Source organism: Anser brachyrhynchus (assembly GCF_964034855.1).
Source record: "Anser brachyrhynchus genome assembly, chromosome: 22".
In the NCBI taxonomy this organism is placed as follows: Eukaryota; Metazoa; Chordata; class Aves; order Anseriformes; family Anatidae; genus Anser; species Anser brachyrhynchus.
This window is the reverse complement of record NC_137715.1, coordinates 3426342-3450343: the sequence shown is the minus strand read 5'-3', so window position 1 is coordinate 3450343 and position 24002 is coordinate 3426342. Positions and strand designations below refer to the sequence as shown.

The following is a 24002-nucleotide window of genomic DNA, read 5'->3' as shown; positions in this document are numbered from 1 at the left end:
TCGTCGCCCTGCTGCTTGTCTGAGGCACGCGATGGGCACCCCCTGATGCTGGTCCTGAGCGGCAGGGCAGGATGGCCCCGTTCTGGGCTGCATCGCTGCCGACAAGCCCGTGCCCGCCCTGGGCACGGGGCGTCCAGGGGCAGGCAGCGTGCGGCCGCCTCGCTCCTCCCTGCTGAGCCGGGCGCGTTTCTGCTCCCCTTGGAAGTTGGCTGCGAGGACTGAAACCGAGAGGCTGAATCATAGCGTTGGCCCCGGGGGAGGGAAGGGAAGGGAAGGGAAAGGAGCGAAGGGGGCGGCGGGGAGGCTGCCAGCACCCCACCCTGCCACCGAGCTCCCCTTGCACCAGGGCGTCCCCAGCTCTGCCCACCCTGCGCCGGGCTGGGGGGGGGGGGGGCGCGGTGCTGAGCCCCCAGAGCTGCGGGGAAGGCTTTGGGGGCGCAGGAGGCAGCGGGCGGGCAGAGCTAAGGGGAAGGCAGCGCCGGTGGTAGGAGCGGCTGCATGGCACCCATGCGCCGGGCAGGGCCCTGGTTGTCCCCCGGGAGGAGCAGGGTTTGTCACGGATGGGTCACGGCCACCCGGCGGGGTGCGGCCGCCGGGAAGCGCCCGGCTCAGCGCTGGCGTCGTGTCCCCGGAGGGGGCAAAGGCTGCTTTATCTCCCCGGCACGCCGGGCGAGGGCGGCGCAGGGCCCGGGGGCCTCCACCCTGCTGCGACGCACGCCCGGGCAGGGCGTCCCCTTGCCAGCCCCGGGGACACGGCGCCTTGCACCCACTTCTTCTCCAGCAACGGGCGAAACCCATTGCGGCCCCAAATCGGGGTCCCCGTGGTCCTTTCCTGCTCCAACCCGCAGCAGGAGCTGCCCTCAGGGGTGGAAAGGGGGGCACAGGTTGGAAATGCGGAGCCGCAGCACCGAGCAGGATGGCTCTGGGAGCGCGGTGTCGTGGCCTCCGTGTCCCATGGCATGCGGGGACGGCAGCGCTGGGCTGGTGGGGACGGGCCAGGGTACAGCACCACGCTGGGCTTCCCTGCGGCCCCTCACCTTGACCAAGAAGGAATTTGGTCAGGATTTTTGCCCCTTGTCCCAGCTGGGCTGTTCCATGCCACCGTGCCGTGCCGTGCCGCCCTCTGTGCCCCTCTCCTCCTCGTGCCGGCAGCGCTCTCGTCGTGCTCTGGCTCCCCAAGATAAACCAAAGAAAAACCAAAGAAAAAGAAAAACCAAAGGAAACCAAATCCCGTTTTCTTGCAGGATTTTTTTTGTCCCTCGCCTCCAGCCGGGAACCCCGATTTCCCACCTCAGCCTGTACCCGCGGCCAGCTGCAGCCGAGGGTCGCCCGGGGGCTGGTAGCGGGGGGCGCAGGGTGTATCCCCAAACCTCAACAGACCCCAAATCCCGAGGGGGGCTGCATCCTGGGGACCCCCCCAACCGTGGGCTGGGCCGTGCCCCGGTGCCGGCCGGGTGCTCGCCGGTGACTCGGCCGCTGCGTGGCGGAGGCTTCGCCCGGGGCCGGCGGCAGCGGGTGAGCCGGGACGCGGCGGCGGGGCCCGGCTGGACCAGTTGGGCCGGGACGGAGGTGACGCAGGGAGCTGCCGGCAGCCGCCCCAGCCCGGCCCCGGCGCCTCTCGCTGCTGCTGCTGCTGCTGCTGCTGTTACTGCTGTTACTGCTGTTACTGCTGTTACTGCTGCTGCTGCTGCTGCTGTTACTGCTGCTGCTGCTGTTACTGCTGCTGCTGCTGTTACTGCTGTTACTGCTGTTACTGCTGTTACTGCTGTTACTGCTGCTGCTGCCGCTCCTGCCTCAGTTTCCCCTTCCCTGCGCCTGGGGAACGCGGATGCCCTCAACCAGGCCGGATTCGGCCACGGTGTCACCGCCGTGTGGCCGCAGCCGGGGGACATTTTGGGGAACGGGGGCTGCCCTCGTGCCCCCTGCCCCGCTGGGTATGGGGTCGGGGGGGACCAGGCCCCCCCTTCCCGGTCCCCCCCTCCTGGCCTTCGAGCCCCTCCGCCACCCTGCCGGGCCCTGCGCCCTCAGTGCTTCGTTTCGCACCAGCTCGGACACAATTTGGGGTGAAACCCGGCTGGTTTGGTCTCCATGGGGCCAACCCCCCCCTGGTGTGTGTGTGGGGGGGCACTTTGGAGGGCAAAAAGACCCCCCTCCCATAGGACACAGGGGTGCTGAGCCCGCTGGGGTCCCACACCCTGACACCCCCCCCCCCCCCCTCCCCGGGATGCTCCTGGCTGGTTTTGGTGTGAAACCGCCTGGTTTTGGGACATGCGATAAATTGTGGATGGTGCTGGGGGGGGGGGTCCCGGGGGGGGGGGGGGATCCGGCACCCAGGGGTGCTGCAGGTGGGGGGGGGGTCGGGAGGGGTGGCTGGGGAGAGCCGGGTCTGGGGGGGACACGGGGGGGACGGGGACATGGGGGGGGTCCCCGCGCCCCCCCCCCCAGCCCCTCCCGGCCCCCCCGGCCCCGCCCCGCCAAGCCCCGCCCTCCCCGGCCCCGCCCTCCTGACGTCACCCAGGTGGGCCCCTCCCTCTCTAGGCCACGCCCTCTCCCTCCCACCTCCCTCCCCGCCCAATCCCCTGCCGGCGAAGGGCGGGGCGGCCGCGCGCCGCCCAATGGCGAGCGGATAAACACGGCCGGCGGGGGCGGGACCCGAGGTGAAGGGCGGGCGGGAGAACCAATGGGGAAGGCGGTTGGCGGGGCGGGGCGGGGCGGGGCAGGGCGCTGCTCGCCTTTTGTTCGGGCAGGAGCGGGGCGGGCGGCAGTGCCCGCGCAGGGAGCGGCGCGCAGGTGAGCGGGGTGGGGGGGGGGGCACCGGGGGCCGGGCGTTACCGGGGCCGGGGCGAGGACCAGGACCGGGGGCAGAACCGGAACCGGGAGGGGTCCCCCGAGGCAACCGGGGCTGGGGAGGGGTCCCCGGGCAGGCACCGGGAGGGGTCCGGGGAGGGGTCCCGGGGCAAGAACCGGGTGTAACCGGGTGTAACCGGGGCTGGGGAGGGGTCTCGAGGCCGGGGAAGGGTCCCGGTGCGAGAACCGGGAGGGGTCTGGTTCCGGAAGGGGTCCCGGGGCAAGAACCGGGAGTAGCCGGGGCTGGGGAGGGGTCCTGGGGTAAGGACCGGGAGGGATCCCGGCGCTGGGAGGGTCCGGTTTGAGAACCGGGAGGGGTACCGGGGCTGGGGAGGGGTCCTGGGGTATGAACCGGGAGTAGCCGAGGCCGGGAAGGGTCCGATTTGAGAACCGGGAGTGGTCCCAGGGCTGGGGAGGGGTCCCGGGGCAAAGACCGGGAGGGGTCCGGGGCCGGTGAGGGCTCCGGTGCGAGAACCGGGAGGGGTCTCGGGGCGTGAGCAGGGAGTAACCGGGGCAGGGGAGGGGTCCCGGGGCAAAGACCGGGCGAGGTCTGGAGCCGGTGAGGGCTCCGCTTTGAGAACCGGGCGGGGTCCCGGGGCTCCGTCCCGTCCGGGGGCGTCGCTCCCGGGCTCGTTCCTCTCCCCGCCGGCGGAGCGGGTCCCGTCCGGCCGCTCCCCGGGGCGAGCCCGTACCGGGGGTCGGGAGGCGGCTCCGTGCTGCTACCGGGGCTGGGCGGGAGCCGTCCCCCGGTCCCCCCGCGGGGCTGGCTGGAGGCACGGCCGGGCGCTGCCCTGCCGGGAGGAGGAGGAGGAGGAGGAGGAGGAAGGAGTTTTCCCGTCCGAAACCCCCGCGAGAGGCTGACGGCAAAAATCCGAGCCGGAGAACACGGGGGGGGAGCGAAACTGGCTGGCGTTTGGGGAGCAGCGAGGGCTCTAATTGCGTTAGCTGAGTGATTAGCCTAATTAATCAGGTTTGCAGCGCAGATGAAAGGATAATGCTGAAACGTCGCTGGGAGTTGCCCGCCGAGGGAAGACGTAGGCTGTCGTGCGAGGAGCGTGGGGAGAGGTGGCAGGAGCATGGGTGTCTGCTGGGGGGGGCATGGCTGTGATGGGAGAGCACCTTGGGGGGGGTCCCAGTGCCCCCCAGTATTGGTTCTGGGCCCCCCCGTTGTAATGGTGCCACCGTTGGGGTGACAGCCTGACCCCCCGTGTGCTGGTAGCGGTGTCCCCATGCACTGATCTCTCCCCCTGCATTGGGTGCTGGGGGGGTCCTGCCCCCCTGCTGCCCCCAGCCCACCCCTGGGGGGGCCGTGGAGCAGCCGGGTGGGTCGTGGTCCCTTCCCGGGTCCTTGTCGGTGTCCTACCAGGGCAGGCTGGGAGGGCGTGGAGCACCCAATTAAACTGTCTTTATGCATTTGAAGCCTATAATTGCTCGTTGCTTCAGAGGATTCCCATAGAGTGTCATTAAAAATAACAATCTTTTATTGCAAGCTTGGCTTAAACAGGTGGATTGTAGGACGGGAACGTGAAGAACTCGTGGCCCTGGTGGTCGAGGTGTTTCAGTGTCCCCTTCAGAGCTGGCTCTGTGGCAGCGCAGGTGGCAGGGAGCTGTTTTTGTAGGGCGCGAGTCCCTGGAGCTGTGTCAGCTCCAACAGTTGGGGAGTGCTGGGAGGAGGCAGGATGGGCCCTCCCCTCCAAACAATGGCTCTCCTGCTCTATTGTCTGCTGTGGTGCAGCCTCCCTGCCCCAGGAAGCGCCCGCAGCCCTGGGGACAGCCAGGGCCTGGGTGTTGGAGCCCCTGTCCCCACGGGGGTCTGAGTCTGCGGCGCTGGTGGCACAGCAGAATCCAGGGTGGATTGCACCTGGAGACCTTGAGGAATTTCCCCTCTGGTCCTGGTGCTGTGTTTTAGCATTACTGTTTAGTACTGCCCTAATCCTGTTAATTCTCCCCCCTCTTTGTTTCCCCCCCACCTGAAATCCTTAATCAGATCTAGCAGCTGGGCCAGGCAACTGTTCCGCAGCTGCGAGGCTTTTTCAGTGGAGGCTGTGTCTGTGACGATGGCTTCCCTTCGAGGCTGTGGTTTGGTGTGGGAGCATTTGCTGGTGCTTGGCTTCTTATCGCACTTCCACATCTCAGGGCTTCGGCTTGCAGATGGCAGAGCCTCCAGGAGGGGAGCTGGGGAGGACGGGGGCTCCGCGCAGGCGACTTGCAAGGCTTCAGTTGCTGCATCTGTACCAAGTTTTGCATCGGTCTTGAAATTTTAAATCGTAAATCAGGTTGGCTTCTAGTTCACAGAACCTAAAAATAAATTTACCATCTCTTAAAGCCTTGTTAGTCTGCCTCGGACTTCTTGTGGCGCTGTTTCCAGCTTTCACCTTCACTTCAGCTGGTGCTTTCCCACCCAGGCAGGCTTTGGGATCACCCAGCAAATGGGACCGTGGTGGTGGCTCTGGGTCCCAGCTGGTCCTGTGGGACCCAGGGTGTCCCCAGCTGAGCTGTGCAGAAGTAGCTGTGGACCTGTTGGCAGTGCCTGGCTCGCAGGCTTGAATTTGGTGCAGCATTTCTCGCTCCTGCAGGGTTGGTTTTACCCCAGTCCTGCAGGGCTGGGGACCGAACAGGCACGCTGCCTCTGCACGCGGGAGCGGCTGCCAAAAAAAGTCTTAAAACTTGACCTAAGCAGCTAAAAAAACACATCTGTGTTTAAACTGCTGCTGGCCAGCACCGAGCTGCAGAATGCTCCAAAACTTCAGCCACCCGTAGCCCTGCTGCGCCCTGTGGTGCTGTCCCAAAGGTGGCCCTGCACAGCCCAAAATCTGGGCCATGCTCAGGCGTGTTGCTGCCTGCTCCTGTTCAGCCCATTACCGTTCAGCTAAACATCGGGCTCCTCCTGGATCCCATGTCCTGCAAGGGATCAGGTGCTGGAGAGGACTTTGGGGTGGCTTGGTTGGTGCATGCTCCTGCACCCCAAAGCTTCAGGGTCTGGCAGCGGGAAGGGGATGCTCTGGGTGCTTCCTTGTCCCACTTGTGCTGCATCAGTCCTCGTTCTGCTTCCCTTGGGAGTTGTCCTCAGCGTGTGCTTGACCCTGAGCTGGGTTTTGGCTTGCAAGCTGTCCCCTGGGTTGTTGCATCCTCCTGTTGTGGTGAGGTGCCTCTGAGTGCCCTGGGTTTCATCCTGCTCAGCTGCCAAGGGTCCAGGCTTCAGCACACTGCCCATGAGCATCGCAGCTCGTGGGGATGTGCAACAGCAGGGCTGGGTCCTGCACATCCGTGTCTCATTCTCTGAGCCCTGCCATGACAGCGCAGAGCAGGCTCTGAAGCTTCCTACCTGGAGCAGGAGCCACGCAGGGAAGGTGAAGCGCTGTGCTCCCACCTCGTGTGCAGGGGTAATGCGCTCCCTAAACAGCTACAGGGGCAGAGGAAGATGTTTCTAATTAGCCAGGGGTTTGGAGTCTCTAAATCTGCCATCCCCGATTGGTTTTTCTGTGGATGCTGACAGGCCCGGAGGCATTTCATAATGCTTCAGTCGCTCGGATCTAAAATCCCTTTAGAAAAAGGGCAGGAGCCTTGTGCTGGAGCAGGGCTCCTTGGGGCTTCGGGTTCTCTGCAAGGTGCTGAGCAAGGAGCTGCTGGCTCAGACACGGAGCTGCGAAGGGGGCTGATTCAGGATGCTCGGTGCTTTCTGGATATCCCACACCTGGATGACCCAATGCATTGCTCTCAAGGCTGTGAAGATGAGCAAGTGCCCTTGTAGGGTTAAGCAATGTTGCCTGCTCCGGTGTTTGAGACCCAGCCAGGGGCTGGGAATCGACCCCGTGGCATCTTCCCTGTGACCTTGGTGAAGGTCCCTTCTCCAGGTGGGGATGGAGCAGGGGATGCTGTGCCGGGGGGCAGGAGCCAGTAAGCTGAAAATCTCGGCAGCAGCATGAGCCCCTGATGCCACCAGGAAACCAAGTGCTGCCAGCATTTTCCAGGGTGATGAACCAGCTGCTCCCTGCTGGGGTGTTAATCCTGCTTGGTGCTGTCCTGCTCCTTTATCCACATCCCTGTGGTCTCAGGATGCGCTGTGGTCCTGCTCTGTGTGCTGGCTTTCGGAGGTGCTTCGGTGGGCAAAAGGCGTTTGGTTCTCTGCTGTTGGAGACCTTTGGCTGCTGTAAAGAGCCTGCCGTAATCACTGTGACACGCGGGCTGAGCCCTGGTGACAAATCATTAACTTGCTCCGACAGGCTGGGTGCTGACGGGTGTTGGTGATAATTCCTTGTGAAGCATTTGAACTTTGCAGATGTAATGCAATCGGATGGAGAAATTAAGCTGGGGCGCAGCAGCTCTCAGCCCGGCTTCCCTTCCCTTCCCTCTGTTCTTCGCTGGCAGAATCAGGGCCAGGTGGCAGAATCCTGTGTTTTTTGGACACCATTATTCTAGCTGGAGACAGCATGCGAGCCTCCAAGCCGAAATTTAAAAAGCCTGCAATTATCGTGTTCTTAAAGGACAACGTGTTCTTGGTGCTCTTTAAAACAAAATAATTTTTTTCTTATCCAGATGGAGTTATTGTGATTAATTGCACCGTGCCAGTTCTTTCCGTGGACAAGCGACGAGTTCCCGTTTTTCCCAGCAGTGTTTCTAAAGAGACTTGGTGAACTTTTATTGCGGAGGGGATCTGTCCACCTGGGTCCTCCTGTTCCTGGTGTTTGTGGGTTTCCACGGGTGCTGGTGTCCCCTAGCAGAGGGAGCGCGATGCACGGGAGGTGGGTGCTGTCGTGGCACCCGAAGGTTTTTACCAAAACCACCTCTTCTGAATGCGTTTGAGACAGGTCGAGGGGTGAGGCTGGATGGGACGTGCTCCTGCTCTGCCCTTGTTTAGCACAGCACCCAGCCTCGTGTCCGAGGGCGCAGGAGCAGCGTTGGGTGCTGCTGGCCCCGTGCGGCTCCGAGGCTGGAGCAGGGTGGGGTGGGAAGCGGCTTCCCACGTGCGAGAGAAGCTCCTGCTGATGGCAGAGGATGGGTGTTGGCTCGGGAGGGCGGAGGGGAGGCTTAGAGCTTTCCTCCCCCTGGGAAGAGGCCGGTGCCCTGCTCACACGGGGTGTGAAAATACCTGACCTGGGCAGAGCCGCGGGGATGCGTGCAGGGAGGGAGGGATGTGGGTGCTGGTGGCCAGGACAGAGCTGGAAGGGGCCGGCTGGACTCTCACAGGAGAAGTATTCTCTAGGGTGACTTCATGCCTTAGCAGGAATGTGTTTTAGGACGGGATCGCTCCGCCCTGCGCCGCAATCAGGGTGATTCCTGCACCGGGTGTGTGGGGTGGGGAGCTGGGCTGGGCTGCAGGTAGAGCCATGCAGCGCCCAGTCCCACCTCCGAGCTCTTCCTGGCCTTGAAATGCCTTGGCTGAGAGTCTTGTGCCTTGATTTGAGGGCAGAAGGGCAGCCGAAGACGCAAGGGACCTGCTGGGTCTGTGCTGCAGGGTGACCCTAATGGCCAGTGTTGTGTGTGCCCCCAGAAGGGAGGGATGTGCAGCGGATGGTACCTTGTTTTGTGATGGGGAGTGCCAAAATATTGCAGTGTGTGTGTGCTGGAGCTGTCAGTAACCCCTAATCTGGGTGAAGGCAGGGCATGGCAAGGCTCGGGGCACCTGTGTCCCCAGTGAGCTGTGCCCTGATGGAGAGCACCAGGGAGCAGGGTGGGTGCTGTGGGGGGATCTGGGGCTGGAGCCAGGTGGGGGGGAGTAGAAACAGGGGCTTCACATGAGGCTGTCAGCAGCTCTCAAACACCTGGTTGGGAGCAGCTGAGAAATAAATAGGGCTTGAAGAGCTGCCTCTGGTTATGGGGTGTGGGTCTGGGTAGTGGCTCCTGTGCCCCTCGCTGCCCACCTGAGCCATGCGTGGCCGCAGCCTGTTGCGTGTGCAAGCGGTGGCCAGGACCTGCTCTGGGTGTGCAAACGGTGGCCAGGAGCCGCTCTGGACGTGCAAACACCGCGAACAAAGGCGGCCAGCTCCTTTGTTTGAGGGCTGGCGAGGGCAGGGCCGGAGCGGGGCTGAGCTTGGGGTGCGTGGTGCTCTGCCGCGCTGGCTGCTCCCCGCCGCTGCTCTCCTCCTCGTTAAACTTCAAGCTGCTCTCTCATCCCCCTTTGAATCCTATGACTTCTCTTCACTGTACAGCCCTCATTGAAACGGCTTGCGCGAGCAGGGCTCTGACTCTAATGCATCCCATTGATGCCGGCGAGGTCTTGAAAAGCTCCATTCTCTCCCTCCTTGCGCCGCTTGTTCTTGCCATGGATCCTTTTCAAAGCCATTGAAGCTTTTATACGGTGCCGGCTCTGTTGCGGTGGCTGTCCCGGCTTCGTTAGCTGTCGCACGGCGGTGGCACTGTCACTTCTGGGCTGTGGCTGCCCCAGCCCTGCTGCATCGTCCCCGCTTTGTCTGAGCGGCACCAAATAATCCTCCTGCTGTTCCAGGTGCCCAGGGAGGACCGGAGATCACTTGCGTGCAGCAGAAGTGCTTCTAAAATAGTCTTTTTCTTGCATGGTATTTGTTGAACTGCCTTAAATACCTCTTTCCTTTTCTTAAAAGCCCAAGTAACTGTAATTACCATCGCTCACGTGCTTCCTGCAGCCCAGCTTGCCAGGACACAATGCAGCTCCTGAACAGAGGAGCTCCAGCCCCGCTGCCCTTTGTTCTCTGCGGGGCTGGGGGGTGCTGGCAGCTCGGGGGGGCTCTGACAGCTCCTGCCCCAGGCTCCTCTACCCCCTGCCCAGCCAGGACAGCTTCAGGATCAGGCCCTGCCTCGCACCACCACTGCATCAGGGTCTTGCTGCCTGCTTCTGGGTACCCCAAGTCCGTGATCTGGGTTTTGGGGTTGCTCCTGTTGCCCCCACCTGCTGTGACCTAGAGGGGCAGGGTCCCGCTGAGCACCACAGCCCCCAGCCTGGGGTTCGCTCCCCTCCGGCAGCACCGTGAGCCCCATCCCCAGCATGCCAGGGAGTCCCTGGGCAATAACTATTTCTGCCTGAAGCAGTATTCATCGCTTCCCTGCTGCTTCTCTCGGGCAGCTCAGCTGGAAACCGGTGCCAGCGCCGAGCTCCGGAGGCTGCGTCCTGCTTGTCCCCGGAGGAAGGGGCTCTCCGGGCAGGAGGACGCGTGTTTACTGGAGTTTACTGGAGACTTCCTCCGCAGACGGTGTCCGTGGGGAGATGATGCCGTCTGGCTGCTGATCAAATAATCCTGGAGACAGATGAGCCCTCTGGCCGGGGCTGTGCAGCGCTGGTGACTTCCTCTGCTTTTCCACCAGGATGCCTGGCTCCAGGAAGCAGGGGGGGGAGGATTTAACCTTTTCCCTGCCCTGCACTGGGGTGGCTGGAGCTGCTTGCCTGCCTCTGCTGTGGGGCTGCCCCTTCTGGAGCAGGTGTTTCCTTGTGTGCCCTGCACACAGCTCGCTGCTTTCTGCACAAACCGAGAGCTTTGCCCGGTTCCTGGCTCTCGAGCTGCAGGGGAAGGCGAGGGTCCTGAGGGTCCTGCTTTTCTTGTTTCTGCATGCTCTGCTGCAAGCTGCTCACCTCCAGAAGCCCCGATCTGGCTGTGACGGATGCTTGTGAAGGTCAAACCAGGCTTAAGCAGCATCCCCTGCCTGCGGTGTCACCTGCCAGCTCGGTCCCTGCTGAGGAGCGGGGACATCTGAGGACAGCGGAGGGGATGGAAACACTTGTGTCTGGTGTCGGGCCTCGGTGTGACGATCAACAGGATGCTCGATGCAGGGCTCAGGAAGCATCCCTGTCTGCTTCTGGAGCCTCTGACACTTGCTCCACTGGCCCTGTCACCTTCAGTGCCACCAGCTTCACCGGCTGCCTGTGGCAGGGAGCAAACCCACAGCGGTGCTGGGCTGGTGCCCATCAGCGGGGCAGTGCTGCTGGGGCTGCTCTAACGGGGCTGGTATCTCACAGTAACACCCGTGCTCATTAGCCCGGGTTTATTCTGCTGCTCGTAGCCTGTCTGGGGCAGATCACCTGAGCCCGTCGTAGATCTGAGCAGCTCCGCTCGCTTTTGATGTCTGAGGCTTGTGGTGCAGACAGGGAGGAGGGCGGCAGCGGGGGGATGGCTCATGCATAATGCACAGCTATGTAAAAAGTCAGCGTTTGAGCTGAACTCGGGGATGTTTGAAAAATTAAGTGCTTGTCAAACGCCTGTGAATTGCAGAGAGCAGCCGTGACAGGTTGGCTGAGTGCGTGCGGATGGGAACGGGCCCCTCCTGCCAGCTCCGGGTGCCGGGGTGCTCCCACCCCCACCTCGTCTGTGCCGTGGGGAAGCTTTTGATGCCCTTGGCTCTGTTCTCCCCTTGTCCAGCCCCGTCCAGGGCAGCTTCCCAAGCGTTGGTGTGGGGACCTGGCGGGTGGCTGGGGCTGCTGCCAGGGCTCTGCGCGCTGCTTCTCGCTGGGGTCGCTGATGGCTTCGGTGAGCCCCGTCGGTGCCAGCTGCTCCGTGGTGGCACCGTGGGGCCCTTCCTGCCATCAGAGAGGGGAATGCTCCCCCCTGCTGCCCCAGCCCTGTCCTCTGCTTGCTGCTGCCCTGTTTTAGGGCTGGGGGGGCTCCTCAGCTCGTGATCCAGGCACCCAACCTGTTTGTGGTGGCAGGTGGCCGTGCTTTGGTGGCGTTTTGTCCGGCTTCCTGACCCAAGCTGGAGGCTCCAACACCGTGGTCACCAAAGGGGGAGGGCTTGCTTTCACCAACACCCCCCCCTGACACCTGAGCGCACGCTGGGGCTTTGCTGCAGGACCTGGGCCTGGCTGCAAGCTGTGCCCCCCCCCCCCAGCTTGGCTGGATTTGCCCCCGGTGCCACCCCCTTCGCTCTGCACTGATCGGAAAGCCCAGCTCCGGCCCGCTCCCTGCCATGGGAATAACCTGCCTCCCGTGGCCTCCATTAGCAGGGCTGCCTCTTACTGCCTTATAAACATGCATTATGCACAACCCATTAAAGCCGGAGCAGCGCTCGGCGTGCGGCTTGCTGCTTTACAGCTCAGAGAACACCAAACCGACGGGAACAGCCCCCCCACCGCGCTGCCAGGAAGGCTGCTGGGGGGGGTTGGTGGGATGCAGGATGCTCCGGCCTTGCTGCGCCCTGACCTCCACCCCTCCTCAGGAAGGGGTTTGCGTACCTGGGCAGGGATGTTTTCCCGGTGAGTGTCGGCCTGTGCCGCTCGCCAGGGCTCGGCTGCTCCTTGGGAACAGCCCGCAGCGCTGGGGCGAGCCGCGCCAAGCCCGTGCGCGCCGCCCTGGCCCCCCCCCCCCCAGCTCTGCGCAATCCGCGTCCTCTGCCACCACCCAACGCCCTGACTCACTTGGGTGGTGGGGTACCACGGCTGCCCGCCCTTGGGGGCTCGTCCTGCTGCCCCTTGCTTGCTTGGGGAGGATGCTGGTGGCAGTGCCAGCCATGCTGGACCCCCCCTTTTTTTTTTTCCCCCGAAAGCTCTGAGCTGGATCGGGGCCACGGGCACGCGGCCGCCCTGGTCCAGCCTGCTGCATGAATCAGTGCTGGTGGAGGTGGTAATTACGCCTCTGTTTGGCAGCGCTGCTCCCAGCTCCGCCGGGCGCCGCGCGGCAGCTGCTCCCTTCGCCTCTTATCGAGTCTGAAACTCTGACTCATCCCCGCCCGGGCGGCCTTGGGTGCTGCAGGAGGCCGGGGGCTCGCTGGGTGCCCCCGTCCCTGCCGGGGGCTGCATGCAGGGCCGGTGACTCAGCCCTGCAGCTTCCTGCCCCCCCCTGAGCTGCTGCGGGCTGCGCTATCCTCCCTCGCCTCTCCTCCCCCCAAGTCCCCAAGCTACAGACGACAAAAACCCAGCCCCGCTCCAAAAGTACACCCGGGTTGGTTGGTTCTGGGTTTGGGGACGGAGCAGCCACGGTGCGTTTGGGGATCGGAGTCTGGTCCCCGAGACTCTGGAGCAGCCACGCGAGGCTGGAGCAGGGCTCGTCCCGCCGACGGGCTCCCCGGAGGCCAAGGCAGCTGCTGGAGGCCGGCGGGGAGCGGAGCGTTCCCGTCTGCCCCAGCCCTGTGGTGACTCACGGCATCGCCATGCACGCAGGAGGCGGCTGCGAGCGGGAGCTGCTCCTCTCCGCCTGGGATCTCCCTTGGGTCCCAGCTCCCCTTTGCTCCCGGAGCCTCCCACGCTGGCGTTGGGTGCAGGGACCCCGTACCAAGGGTGTTCCCAGTATTGCTTCCCACTGTCGTGAGACTCCCTGCTGGGGCTGCCAGGGCAGCCAGACCAGCATTGCCACCCCTCTGCAATAATTCATTAGCACCAGCTGCTGCTGGACCCTCTTCCCAGGGGATGGGGCTGCTCCACTTCCCTCTCCCTCCCCTCCCAGGGCTCTGACGCTGGGTTTCTGGCTGTTCCCGGAACTGCTCACAGCCCTGGCACACCATGAGCATGGGGACGTGCCACAGCTTGGCTCACCCATCGCTGGATGAGTGTTCTGGGGACCACGCTGGTGTGCCCCAGCCCAACCTGGCTGCTTGGTGACCCCCAGGGGCCGGCAGTGAGCGAGCTGCTGGCACCGCGCTCAGCACAGGGAGCACCCAGACCACGGGCACCAGGGCTGCCATGGGGAGAACTGAGCTGCTGGCTTCACCTGGTTATTTTTAGGTGCTTTAGGAGTGTCCTATAAGAGCCTTTGAACGGTTTCTTTTACTCTCAGAGTCCCAGCCTCGTCCTCAGCTCGCTGCCAGGTCCCGTCTCCAAAACCTGGTCTTTAAACAGCCTGCGTGCGGGAGCGGGGAGGCCCCTTCGCGCTTCGGCACCGAGGCGCTGAGACGCGGTCTCGCGCGGCGGGCGCTGGCTGGCGGGCGGCTCAGCGCCGGGTGCAGCCGCGCTTCGTGTCTGAACACGAGCAGCAAAGTGCTGAGCTGTGGGTTCGTCAGCTCGGTGCCGCCTTTCATCTCGCTTGGGGGAGGAGGGCAGATAGCGATCTGCTCGCGGGCTGCGCCCGGGCGGCTGCGCTCGGCTGCGGCGGGGGCACCGCCGGGGTCCGTGGAGCGGGGGAGAGGGGCAGGAAGGTGCCGCGGAGAGACCCCGGGCTCTGCCCTACAAGCTCTCGGCTCCCTGCCCCGCAGAGCAGCCATGGAGGTGATGAACATGATGGAGCAGCCGATCAAGGTGACGGAGTGGCAGCAGACCTACACCTACGACTCGGGCATCCACTCCGGCGTCAACACCCAGGTGCCCTCCGTCAGCAGCAAGTGCCTGGGGGACGATGACGAGGTCTACGGGAAGCAGTACACCATCAAGAAGACCACCACGAGCTACTGCCAGGGAGGAGGCCAGAGCCAAGCACAAGGTAGGGGCCGGGAGGGGGATGCCAAGGGGGTCAGCCACCAGCTCAGCTGCGTTTCTTCTTCCTTCTTCCACCTCCCCCACGGCTCTCCCGTGGCCTGTGCTTACCGTGCTCCTTCTGGGCACTCCTCCACGCAGCCTTCCACACCCTGGGAGTTGTTGCTGCCTAAAATATCCTCCCGCCCGTCCTCCTTCCCCTGCGCCGAGAGCTCTCGCGTCGAGGGCGCGCAGCCAGAGCCCGCACTGGTGCTGAGCTGTGCGCACACATCCCAGCCTGCCGGTCGGTTGGCTCCGGAGAGGAACATCTGATCCCAGCCCACGGGTCGGCCGTCTGCTCTGCTACCTGCCTGCTCAGGAAACCTGTCTCGCTGTGCCTGGCAAAGCCCTCGGTACACGCTGTAAAACCCTGACAGCCCGCCCGCCTTCCCCCGCTGCTGCTGGGGCGAAGCAGACGGCGGTGCAGCCCGCTGGGCTGAAGGAGCTGCTTCCCCCAGCTTTATCCCTGAAAAGAGGGCAGATCTGCTCTAGTCAGATACGTGGCTCGCCTCCCAGTGATGGGTCCCGGAGGGCTGAGCTGCAAGCTCCCAGTGGAAGCAGAGCCCCGTGGAGAGGGACAAATCCTGCCCGGTCCCTGCCGCGGGCAGCTGGGGACCACAGCTCTCTGCTGGGGACATTCCTGCTGCTCTCGTCCCTGCAGCCTCAACCAGGAAGGCCTCCGTGTCCTTCTCCTAATCCCCAATGCCAGCCTGTCCTGAGTTGCAAATACCCTTAATTTTTTAATTAACGGGCCTCGTGTGACAATTGCTTAATCACGCTGCCTAATTGAGCGTTGTCTTATCTCCCCTCCGCCCTATCTGTTTACGCTCGGAAGCGCCGGCTCCTCGCAGGACGTGCTAGGACTGCTGACGTGGCTGGTGCCGTGGTGCTGAGCTCTTCTTGCTCAGCTCCTTGAAATTTGGGGAGCTCTCCTCCGAGAGATCCCCAGCCTCTGACGCTGCCTCCCGGTCTCTCCCCGCAGCAGATATGGAGGCTCAGCTGGCCATGACCCGGGCTCAGCGCGTCCGGGCCGCCATGTACCCCGAGACGGTGGAGGACCGCTCCTTGCTCATCACCACGCAGGTGGAGGGGCAGCAGACCAACGTGCAGCGCCTGGCCGAGCCCTCGCAGATGCTCAAGTCTGCCATCGTGCACCTGATCAACTACCAGGACGATGCCGAGCTGGCCACCCGCGCCATCCCGGAGCTCACCAAGCTGCTCAACGACGAGGACCCAGTAAGGAAACGCAGCTTGATTGCCCATTTCTCTGGCCTTCCAGCTGCAGGGCTCCTGGGGTGTCCTTCCCCAGCCAGGGTGGCACAAATGGGGTCCCAGACCGCTGCTGCCATCCAGCTCCCTTCCTCGTGGCGAAGCCCTGTGGTCACCTCCGCCCTGCAGCAGGATGGAGCCCACCTCTGCTTTCTCTGTAGCTTGTCCCTGCTGCTCTGACGCAGCCCTCGTAGTCCTGGCCTTGCACAGGCTTCTTGCCCGCTCTCAAAGCTCCAGACCCCGCTGCCTGCCCCCTTTCCTCGGTGCCGGGGGTCAGACCCTACGCTGCGAGCTGCTGCGTGGCTCCTGGAGCGAGGTGGACAAGGCTTGTGCCAAGCAGCAGCCCTCGATGTGGGCAGCCCAAGCAGAGCAGGAACCCTGGTGTGCCTTCGGGGGGCTGCCCTGGGACCCCCTCCACCCACCAACTCCTCTCCCAACCCCAGGTGGTTGTCAGCAAAGCGGCCATGATCGTGAACCAGCTCTCCAAGAAGGAGGCGTCCCGCCGTGCCCTGATGCAGTCGTCCCAGATCGTGGCGGCCGTGGTGCGCACCATGCAGAGCACCAGCGACCTGGACACGGCCCGCTGCACCACCAGCATCCTGCACAACCTCTCCCACCACCGCGAGGGCCTGCTCTCCATCTTCAAGTCCGGCGGCATCCCAGCCCTCGTCAGGATGCTCAGGTAAGGGGGTGCTGGTGGGAGCAGGGCACGGCCACCGGGGTGGCCCTAAGAGGGTGGTGGAGCCGAGGTGTCCCAGCCAGGCTCATGGGGGGCACAAGGAGGGGAAGGAAAGGGTCCTGCTTCTGCCCATGCCAAAAAAAGACCCCCACCTGGAGCCTGAGGCCAGCAGCAGAAGGAAAAGCTTCTTGGAGTGGCTCCAGAGCAGGGCCACGAGGATGCTCAGCGGCCGGAGCCCCTCCGCTGTGAAGCGGCTGAGAGCTGGGTGGTTCAGCCTGGAGAAGGGAAGGCACTGGGGAGAGCTTACGGCAGCCTTCCTGTGCCCCAGGGGGACCTCAGGAAAGCTGGGGAAGGACTTGTTGATAGGGGGTAGCAACAGGACAAGGGGGGGATGGCTTTAAGCTGAAAAAATGTAGGTTTAGATTAGATAGATACATTATTAGATATATAGGGAGGAAATTCTTCCCTCTGAGGGTGGTGAGCACAGCTCACAGGAGCTGTGGGTGCCCCATCCCTGGCGGTGCCCAAGGCTGGATGGGGATTTGGGGTGCTGGGACCCGCGGAAGGGTGCTGGGTGGGCAGAGACGGGTGCAGGCAGCGCCCCGGGCCCCGCTTGCAGCGTGGGGAGCCCAGCGGCGGCCGCCGGTGCTGACGTGGCTCCTGCGCCTGCAGCTCGCCGGTCGAGTCGGTCCTCTTCTACGCCATCACCACCCTGCACAACCTGCTGCTCTACCAGGAGGGGGCCAAGATGGCCGTGCGCCTGGCCGACGGGCTGCAGAAGATGGTGCCCTTGCTGAACAAGAACAACCCCAAGTTCCTGGCCATCACCACCGACTGCCTCCAGCTCCTCGCCTACGGGAACCAGGAGAGCAAGGTGAGCCCCGGGGCGCCGGCTGGCACAAAGGGGGGACCTGGTGGGGTGGCGAGGGGGGGGACAGCCGCCTGACCTCGCAGACCAAAAGCCCAGGAGGGTATCAGGGGGCAGCTCCCCCCTATCTGGGCCGTGTGGCCCCCCGGGCCGTGCCCGGAGGCAGAGCGGTGGCGCTGTCTGCGGCGCTGTCGCGTCCGACCCCTCGCGGGCAGGACGTCCCCGCCGGCGCAGATGGTCCCAGTCTGGCCGGTAAAGCGGCTTGGCTGGGTTTCTCCCTCTGCTGCTCAGGGCAACGGCTCCATCTTTGTTCTTGGGCTGCTCCTCTGGGCTGATGCTCTCTCCTCCTACGCTCAAGTCGCTGCAGCCTCGCGTGGCTGCGTGGCGCAGGGTGCTGAGGTTTGGTCCCCAGACCGAACCGAGGGGGGTGATGCTGCCCACCCCACCCCACCTCGCAGGACGGGGGTCCGCGGTGCGCAGGGCTGGTGTGGCCAGAGCTGCCGCACCCCCTGACCCTGTCCCCTTTGCCTCGCAGCTGATTATTTTGGCCAACGGAGGACCCCAAGCCCTGGTGCAGATCATGCGCAGCTACAACTACGAGAAGCTGCTGTGGACCACGAGCCGGGTGCTCAAGGTGCTGTCGGTGTGTCCCAGCAACAAGCCCGCTATCGTTGAGGCCGGTAAGAGGCTTTGGGGGCGCAGCCTCTACAGACAGCAGGACGTTTGGGGATTTGGGATTTTGGGGTTTCGGGGTGATGCGGCTGAGGGTGTCCGGCCTCCTGAGGCTGCTCCCCAAGCCACGCTTCGTGCCAGACGCCAGAGCTGCAGGGTTTTGGCTCGTCCTCCTGCAGTAGTGACTCCTCCTGGCCCTGTTTGCTCCCTGCCCCTTGGGGTGGCGAGGGGGGACCCTGGCCCCGGTGTCCAAGGGGGGTTATCCTGCTGTTGTTCCTCCCCCGGATGGCTACCGCCATCTCACAGCTGACGTGCAGGGCGCTCTGAAGCCTTGCACGGCCAGGTAAAACCACCTGTACGTGGCCTGGTGCCTGTGACAGCTTGCTGAGGTGCTTTCCTGGGCCCGTGCGTGGGCAGGAGCCGGCCCAGCTGGCGGGCAGGGAGCTGCCTTCCTGCACCGCATTTAGCCTCCGCTAAGCCACAAGGCGACGTCGTGCGTTGGAGGCAACAGTCAGGTGGCATCCAGCCCACGCTCGCCGTGCTGAGAGCTGCTGTTGCTCCCTTTTCCTCTCCGCTGGGGACGCTTTGCATGTCTGGATATTTATAGGCGGCTCGGTGTCTCGTTTCCCTGGCAGGCGGCATGCAGGCTTTGGGCAAGCACCTGACCAGCTCCAGCCCCAGGCTGGTGCAGAACTGTCTCTGGACCCTGCGGAACCTCTCCGATGTGGCCACCAAGCAGGTGAGATCTGGGGACGCTGCGTCGTGCTCCAGCACAGCCTTTTGGGGAGCACCTCGGGGCTGTCGGATGGGTTTTGCGCCAGCGTGCCCCTCTCCACGGAGCCCTGCGCCAGTGCCAGGCTGAACCCGAAGCATTGTCCTCGTGCTGCTCAGCATCCCCGCCGGCTGTAGCAGCATCCCCAGGGCTGCTCGTTGCTCTGGCTCACGGCAGCAGCTCCTTCCCCCAGCGAGGATGCTGCCCTGGCACCGAGCCCCGGGAGCCGTGGGGCTCGAGGGTGGCCCAGGGCTCTGCACAGGGCTTGCTCTTCCCAGCCTCTCGCCGCCTCCTGATGCGTTCCCCATGTGGTGCTCGGGCTGCGACTCCGCACGGATTAGCGCCTGATGCAGTGTGGAAACTATTCGGGCTGGCGGTGGAAGGCACGCAGCCGGGTCCCCTGGCTCGGCTGAGCGTGGGGGGGGGACGCGGCCGCGTTGCTTTAACCCCTTCCTGGCCCTGCCTGCACAGCTGGGCCCGTGGCTGTGGTCACCCTGGGACAGCTCGGGGAGCGCTGGCTTCTCGCGTTGCTCTGAGCAGCTGGAGGCTGCGTTGTTTGTGCGTTTCCAGCAGGGAAAACTTGGTGGAGATACTAAACCCGGAGTGAAGCTGCGCATGTCTGGGGTGCTGCCATTCGCTCTGCCCAGATGATGCTGGGAGCAGCTGGGAGCAGCAGCAGGGGTTGCACAAGCTCTGGTGTCATGCAGATGCATGAGCCTGGGGCTCGAAGGAGAGGGGATCGGGTCCTGGGGGGGAGCCCCCATGGTTGGGGCAGGCATTCTGCCCGCGTAACGGGGAGAAGCTCTGACACCCCAAGAGGGGAAGAGCTTGGATGGAGCTTAGCCGAGGTGCTGGGCAGGATCTGGCCCTGGTGGGGGGAACTGCTCTGACCTCTGGTTCCCACTCCTGCAGGAGGGCCTGGACGGCGTCCTCAAGATCCTGGTCAACCAGCTGAGCTCCGACGACGTGAACGTGCTGACCTGTGCCACCGGCACCCTCTCCAACCTGACCTGCAACAACAGCAAGAACAAGACCCTGGTGACGCAGTCGAACGGGGTGGAGGCCCTGATCCACACCATCCTGCGGGCGGGCGACAAGGAGGACATCACCGAGCCGGCCGTGTGCGCTCTGCGGCACCTCACCAGCCGGCACCCCGAGGCCGAGATGGCGCAGAACTCCGTGCGGCTCAACTACGGCATCCCCGCCATCGTCAAGCTCCTCAACCAGCCCAACCAGTGGCCACTGGTCAAGGTGTGGGAGGTTCTGGGGGGGTGGGATTTGGGGGCTGGACTCGAGCGAGCCCCCAGGTTGCTGGTCCCCGGTGGGGTTTGCAGCTGGAGGACGGAAGCAGCGAGCGCCGGTGGCTGCTGGAGCTTCCGCAGGGCTGCGTCCTTGGCGGCCGCTAATGGGAGGAAATTGCTCGTGCTCGGCTGCTGTAGTGAAATCAATCCTCGCCCCCCCCCGGCCGCCCCCGCAGCAAGGGGGGAGGCAGATCCGGTGGGGGGGAGTGCAGGAAGCTGGAGTCAGCCTGTGCTGCAGAAAGAGGTGGTGTGGGGGCAGGCAGGGAGCCTGCGGGGTGCACTCACGCCTCCGGTCCCTGTTTGATGAATTTCTCTGTCCCTCCCGGTTCCCTGCTCCAGGCTACCATCGGCCTGATCCGCAACCTGGCCCTGTGCCCGGCCAACCATGCCCCGCTGCAGGAGGCGGCCGTCATCCCCCGACTGGTCCAGCTGCTGGTGAAGGCTCACCAGGATGCTCAGCGTCACGTAGCAGCCGGCACGCAGCAGCCCTACACGGTGAGTCCCAGAGTTTGGCCGCGTTGCCTGTGCCCCTCATTCCCAGTCCCGGCATGGTCTGGTGTCCCCATGGGGTGGCATGTCCCCATGACGTGGCCGTGCCCTGGTGTGGGGATGCTGGCTGAGCGCGTGTCCCCTCGTAGGACGGCGTGAAGATGGAGGAGATTGTGGAGGGATGCACGGGAGCGCTGCACATCCTGGCCCGGGACCCCATGAACCGGATGGAAATCTTCCGGCTCAACACCATCCCTCTCTTCGTGCAGGTCAGGGGCTGGGGGCGCCGGGGCTGCGCCGTGCCACCTCCCAGCCGCTGGCACGTCCCCGTGGTGGGCTGGGAGCCGCGGCGCTCAGCTGGCAGCACGCCCGTCTCGGGCTGCATCAGGGGCACGAAGGCAGCCGCGCCGACTGCTTCACGCTGCCGTTAATCTCTCCTGACAGCTCCTCTACTCGCCGGTGGAAAACATCCAGCGTGTCGCGGCCGGCGTGCTGTGCGAGCTGGCCCAGGACAAGGAGGCAGCAGATGCCATTGATGCCGAGGGGGCCTCGGCTCCGCTCATGGAGCTGCTGCACTCCAGGAACGAGGGGACAGGTGAGTGCAGCCGGCCTGGGCCCTGCTGCTCTTTGCTGGCGCGGCTGAAGCAGGAATCCTCGGGCTGACCGTGGCGAGGAGCCGGGCTCCCCGTGCCACCCGGGTCAGCGGCGCCTCCTGTCCCTCCGCAGCCACCTACGCAGCTGCCGTGCTCTTCCGAATCTCCGAGGACAAGAACCCCGACTACAGGAAGCGCGTGTCCGTGGAGCTCACCAACTCCCTCTTCAAGCACGACCCCGCGGCGTGGGAGGCGGTGAGCACCGCGCTGGGCACGGGGACGAGCCTCGCAGGGATGGGGGCCTCCTGGGGAGGCCGTCTCCTGCCTCCACACGCTGCCACTGCCTCCTGGCAGAGCTGGGATGGGGGTGATGGATGGACAGAGGGAGGTGGGAGGTGGCCGGGCTGCAGCCTTGGCTCTCCAGCAGCCCTGGGTTACGGGACGGGGCTGGGCACCACGTAGCCATGGAGCATCGCGCACACATTTGCACGTTCCCTGCGTCTTAAAACCGTGCCGCCTTCTTTCGTAGGCTCAGAGCATGATCCCCATCAACGAGCCCTACTCAGACGGTGAGTACAGAGTGAACCCTTCCTGCGGGGTCCTGCAGTGTCTTGTCACCAGAACCATGCTGGTTTTTAATGCTCTCAGTGAGCTGTCTCGGGCAGCTGCCTGGCCTGCGTGGGGATGCTCAGCTCCCCGGGAGCTGCGCCCCTCGGCTCCACGTTGTGCCCGCAGCTTTTGGGGCAGGGGGTGGCAGATGGCCCTGGTGTCCCCCGCAGCACCGCGTGCCAAACGCTGCCCAGGGCAGGGGGAGCAGGAGGACGGCTGAGCCCGGGAGCTGCCCCCCAGCACCGGGAGCTGAGCTGCGTGTCCCTTGTCCCCCGGCAGAGATGGACCCCGGCTACCGCCCCATGTACTCGGGTGACATCCCCCTGGACCCCATCGACATGCACATGGACATGGACGGAGACTACCCCATGGACGCCTACAGCGACGGCGTCCGGGCGCCCTTCGCCGACCACATGCTCGCCTAAACCCGCGCCCCAGACCCCGCCCCAGGTAACGCCGGGGGGTGCGCGGGGCGCTGCTCCCCGAGCCCCCCGCGCTGGGTGACGTGAGCTCCCTCCCGCCGCGCCGCAGGTGTTTCCTCCATCCCGAGAGGGTGGCCCCAGAGCTGAGCATTCGCGAGAAGGACTTGGGAGACAGAAGTGCCTGAGAAGACAAACTTTTCCATTCCCACGAGAGGTTTTCTTTCTCAATTTTTATTATTATTATTTTTTTTTCTTCGCTGTGGGTCTGTGGAGAAGGTCCTTCCTCCTGGGACTGCTTCAAGCACCTACTGCCGCATCCAGCATCCAAGATACTGTTTCTGAAGCTTTAAGACACACAAACCTTGCATCATTATCAACCTTTTATTGGCAAAATAGTCTTTTCTATGAATATATATATTTCTTTTTTATTTTTAATATGGTGCCAATGGCTTTTGCCGTCTTTCAGTTTGTGCTTTCTAACTTCCCCACTACTCGTTCTGCGTGTTAGTGTTCTAGAAAAGGAATCTAACATGAGAAAACCCTTTGTCTTCTGCGAACTCTGACTTACTTAATCAGGCCAATCCGGAGTTTGCTGAAAACAAATGGTCCCATGTCCCAAGACCTTCGTTTTAGCCATCGGGATGTCTGCGGTTTAATTCTTTCTGATCAGCCGTTGGGGAGCTGACTTTGTGTAACTGCCTGTCCTAACAGTAACAATAGAGAAGTGACTCCAGCATTAGGAACCGTGTCCTTGTACTGATCTCTGTTGCACATTTTAACCCGTTTCCCTTCTTTTTGGTGAGTGGTGTGTTTCCGTCCCCTCTTTCCTTACCTAACGATTTTTTTTAAAAGAGGCTCTGGAGTTGAGGGTTTAATGCTCCGACTGGAAATGGATGGACTGTTACTGGAGTGTGGTTCAGGAATGGAAGATTTTATTATTTCTGTAAGTTGTTTTTGTATAGACCAAAGCAAAGAATAAAATAACCCCCCCCAGCCCCAGGTTGCCACGAGCTTGTTCTTCCGTCGGCTTGGGGAAGGGAAGGAGGCTGCAGAGGCTGCAAATGGGGCGAGGGCAGGCATCGCCCCCAGCCACAGCAGCACTTGCTCTTAGCCCTCTTGTCGCCGGTGCTGGGTCATTAGCATGCCGGCTCCATCCAGGCTGCTCGTCTGATCCGTCAGGAGGTAAAAACTCCCAGTAATTAAGATGTTTGTTCATTAAGCAGCATCACCGGCGTCTCATCTCTGCTGCTGCTGCACGGAGCTCGTTTTAATGAGCTCCAGGGGATAAACGCGCGCGCTGCGAGCGAGCCCCGGTGATTGATAGAGCGAAGCCGGGACGGAGCTGCAAGAAGCTAGGCTTAAAAAAGTGATTTACTCCAGTCTGACATGGTCGCCTTCTCCTGCCTTCGCCTGGCTTTAATAGCAAGAGCAGATGGCAAAAGGAAATATTCTCCACTGAAATGCTAACTCTGACAGCTGCTCCCTTGGAGAGCAATGTGGAAGTGGCTCCAGGCGCCAGGCTGGGATCGTGCTGGGAGGTGGAAACTGTTCCCAAAGTTACCCGCGAACTTCACGGCCTCCCATCTGCTCGGCGGCCTCCCCTCGTCCCCTGCCACTCGGCACAGGGACCCGTCCCTGGGAAGGATGCGGGGGACGGGGACTGGCACCGCCAGGAGCTGGCTGCCCCAGGCTTTCCCACAGCGCTTTCTGGGGCACGAAGCTCCTGGATGAGCCTGGCAGGAGAAGAAAACCTGCGGCAGGTCCATGTGAGGCTGCCTGCAGAGGAAGGGATGGTTTTACCTACTGCTGAGTACATGCTGGGGGTGGGAGGGGGACATGCGGGTGGCCCTGGGATGCCCACATCCCTGTCCCAGCTGGGTTTGTACCTCTGCCTTGTGCCAGCTGGAGGCTGTGCATGCTCCTTGGACAGCGGTGGGGGACCCGGGGGGAGCCCAGCCCCACGCCACCAGGGCATTAGGGGCACGCAGAGCTGTCTGCGCTGCGCCCGGTGGCTCGGGGTGCTGCAATCAGTGCACGTGGGGCGAGATGCGCAGCACCGGCATGGCACGGAGGAGGCAGCTCCCTGCAGCTGCGTGCGCTCTGCTGTAGCAAAGCTCGTTTTGTGCAGCCACTGGCG

General features: G+C 63.6%; 1 protein-coding gene across 2 annotated transcripts; it reads left to right on the top strand.

Moving 5' to 3' along the window:
• Positions 1 to 2697: 2697 nt before the first annotated feature.
• On the top strand, positions 2698 to 22861 carry JUP (junction plakoglobin). Of its 2 annotated transcripts, none has more exons than XM_080565230.1 (15): positions 2698 to 2790; positions 13936 to 14159; positions 15177 to 15427; positions 15904 to 16142; positions 16812 to 17013; positions 17543 to 17687; positions 18315 to 18418; positions 19364 to 19702; positions 20092 to 20247; positions 20391 to 20510; positions 20686 to 20836; positions 20968 to 21089; positions 21364 to 21403; positions 21723 to 21893; positions 21975 to 22861. In XM_080565230.1, the coding sequence occupies exons 2-14, from the start codon at positions 13943 to 13945 to the stop codon at positions 21866 to 21868; spliced, it is 2232 nt and encodes a 743-aa protein (XP_080421356.1). In that variant the 5' UTR covers positions 2698 to 2790; positions 13936 to 13942; the 3' UTR covers positions 21869 to 21893; positions 21975 to 22861. The 2 variants fall into 2 exon arrangements, with proteins under 2 accessions (XP_080421356.1, XP_080421355.1); XM_080565229.1 differs by having other exon boundaries at positions 15174 to 15427.
• The last annotated feature ends 1141 nt before the right edge of the window (positions 22862 to 24002 follow it).

Coding starts and splice junctions, on each gene's coding strand:
- JUP (XM_080565229.1), top strand. CDS start 13,943: ATGGAGGTGATGAACATGATGGAGCAGCCGATCAAGGTGACGGAGTGG. Junction 15,428..15,903: donor TGCTCAACGACGAGGACCCA/GTAAGGAAACGC, acceptor TCCCAACCCCAG/GTGGTTGTCAGCAAAGCGGC. Junction 17,014..17,542: donor ACGGGAACCAGGAGAGCAAG/GTGAGCCCCGGG, acceptor TTTGCCTCGCAG/CTGATTATTTTGGCCAACGG.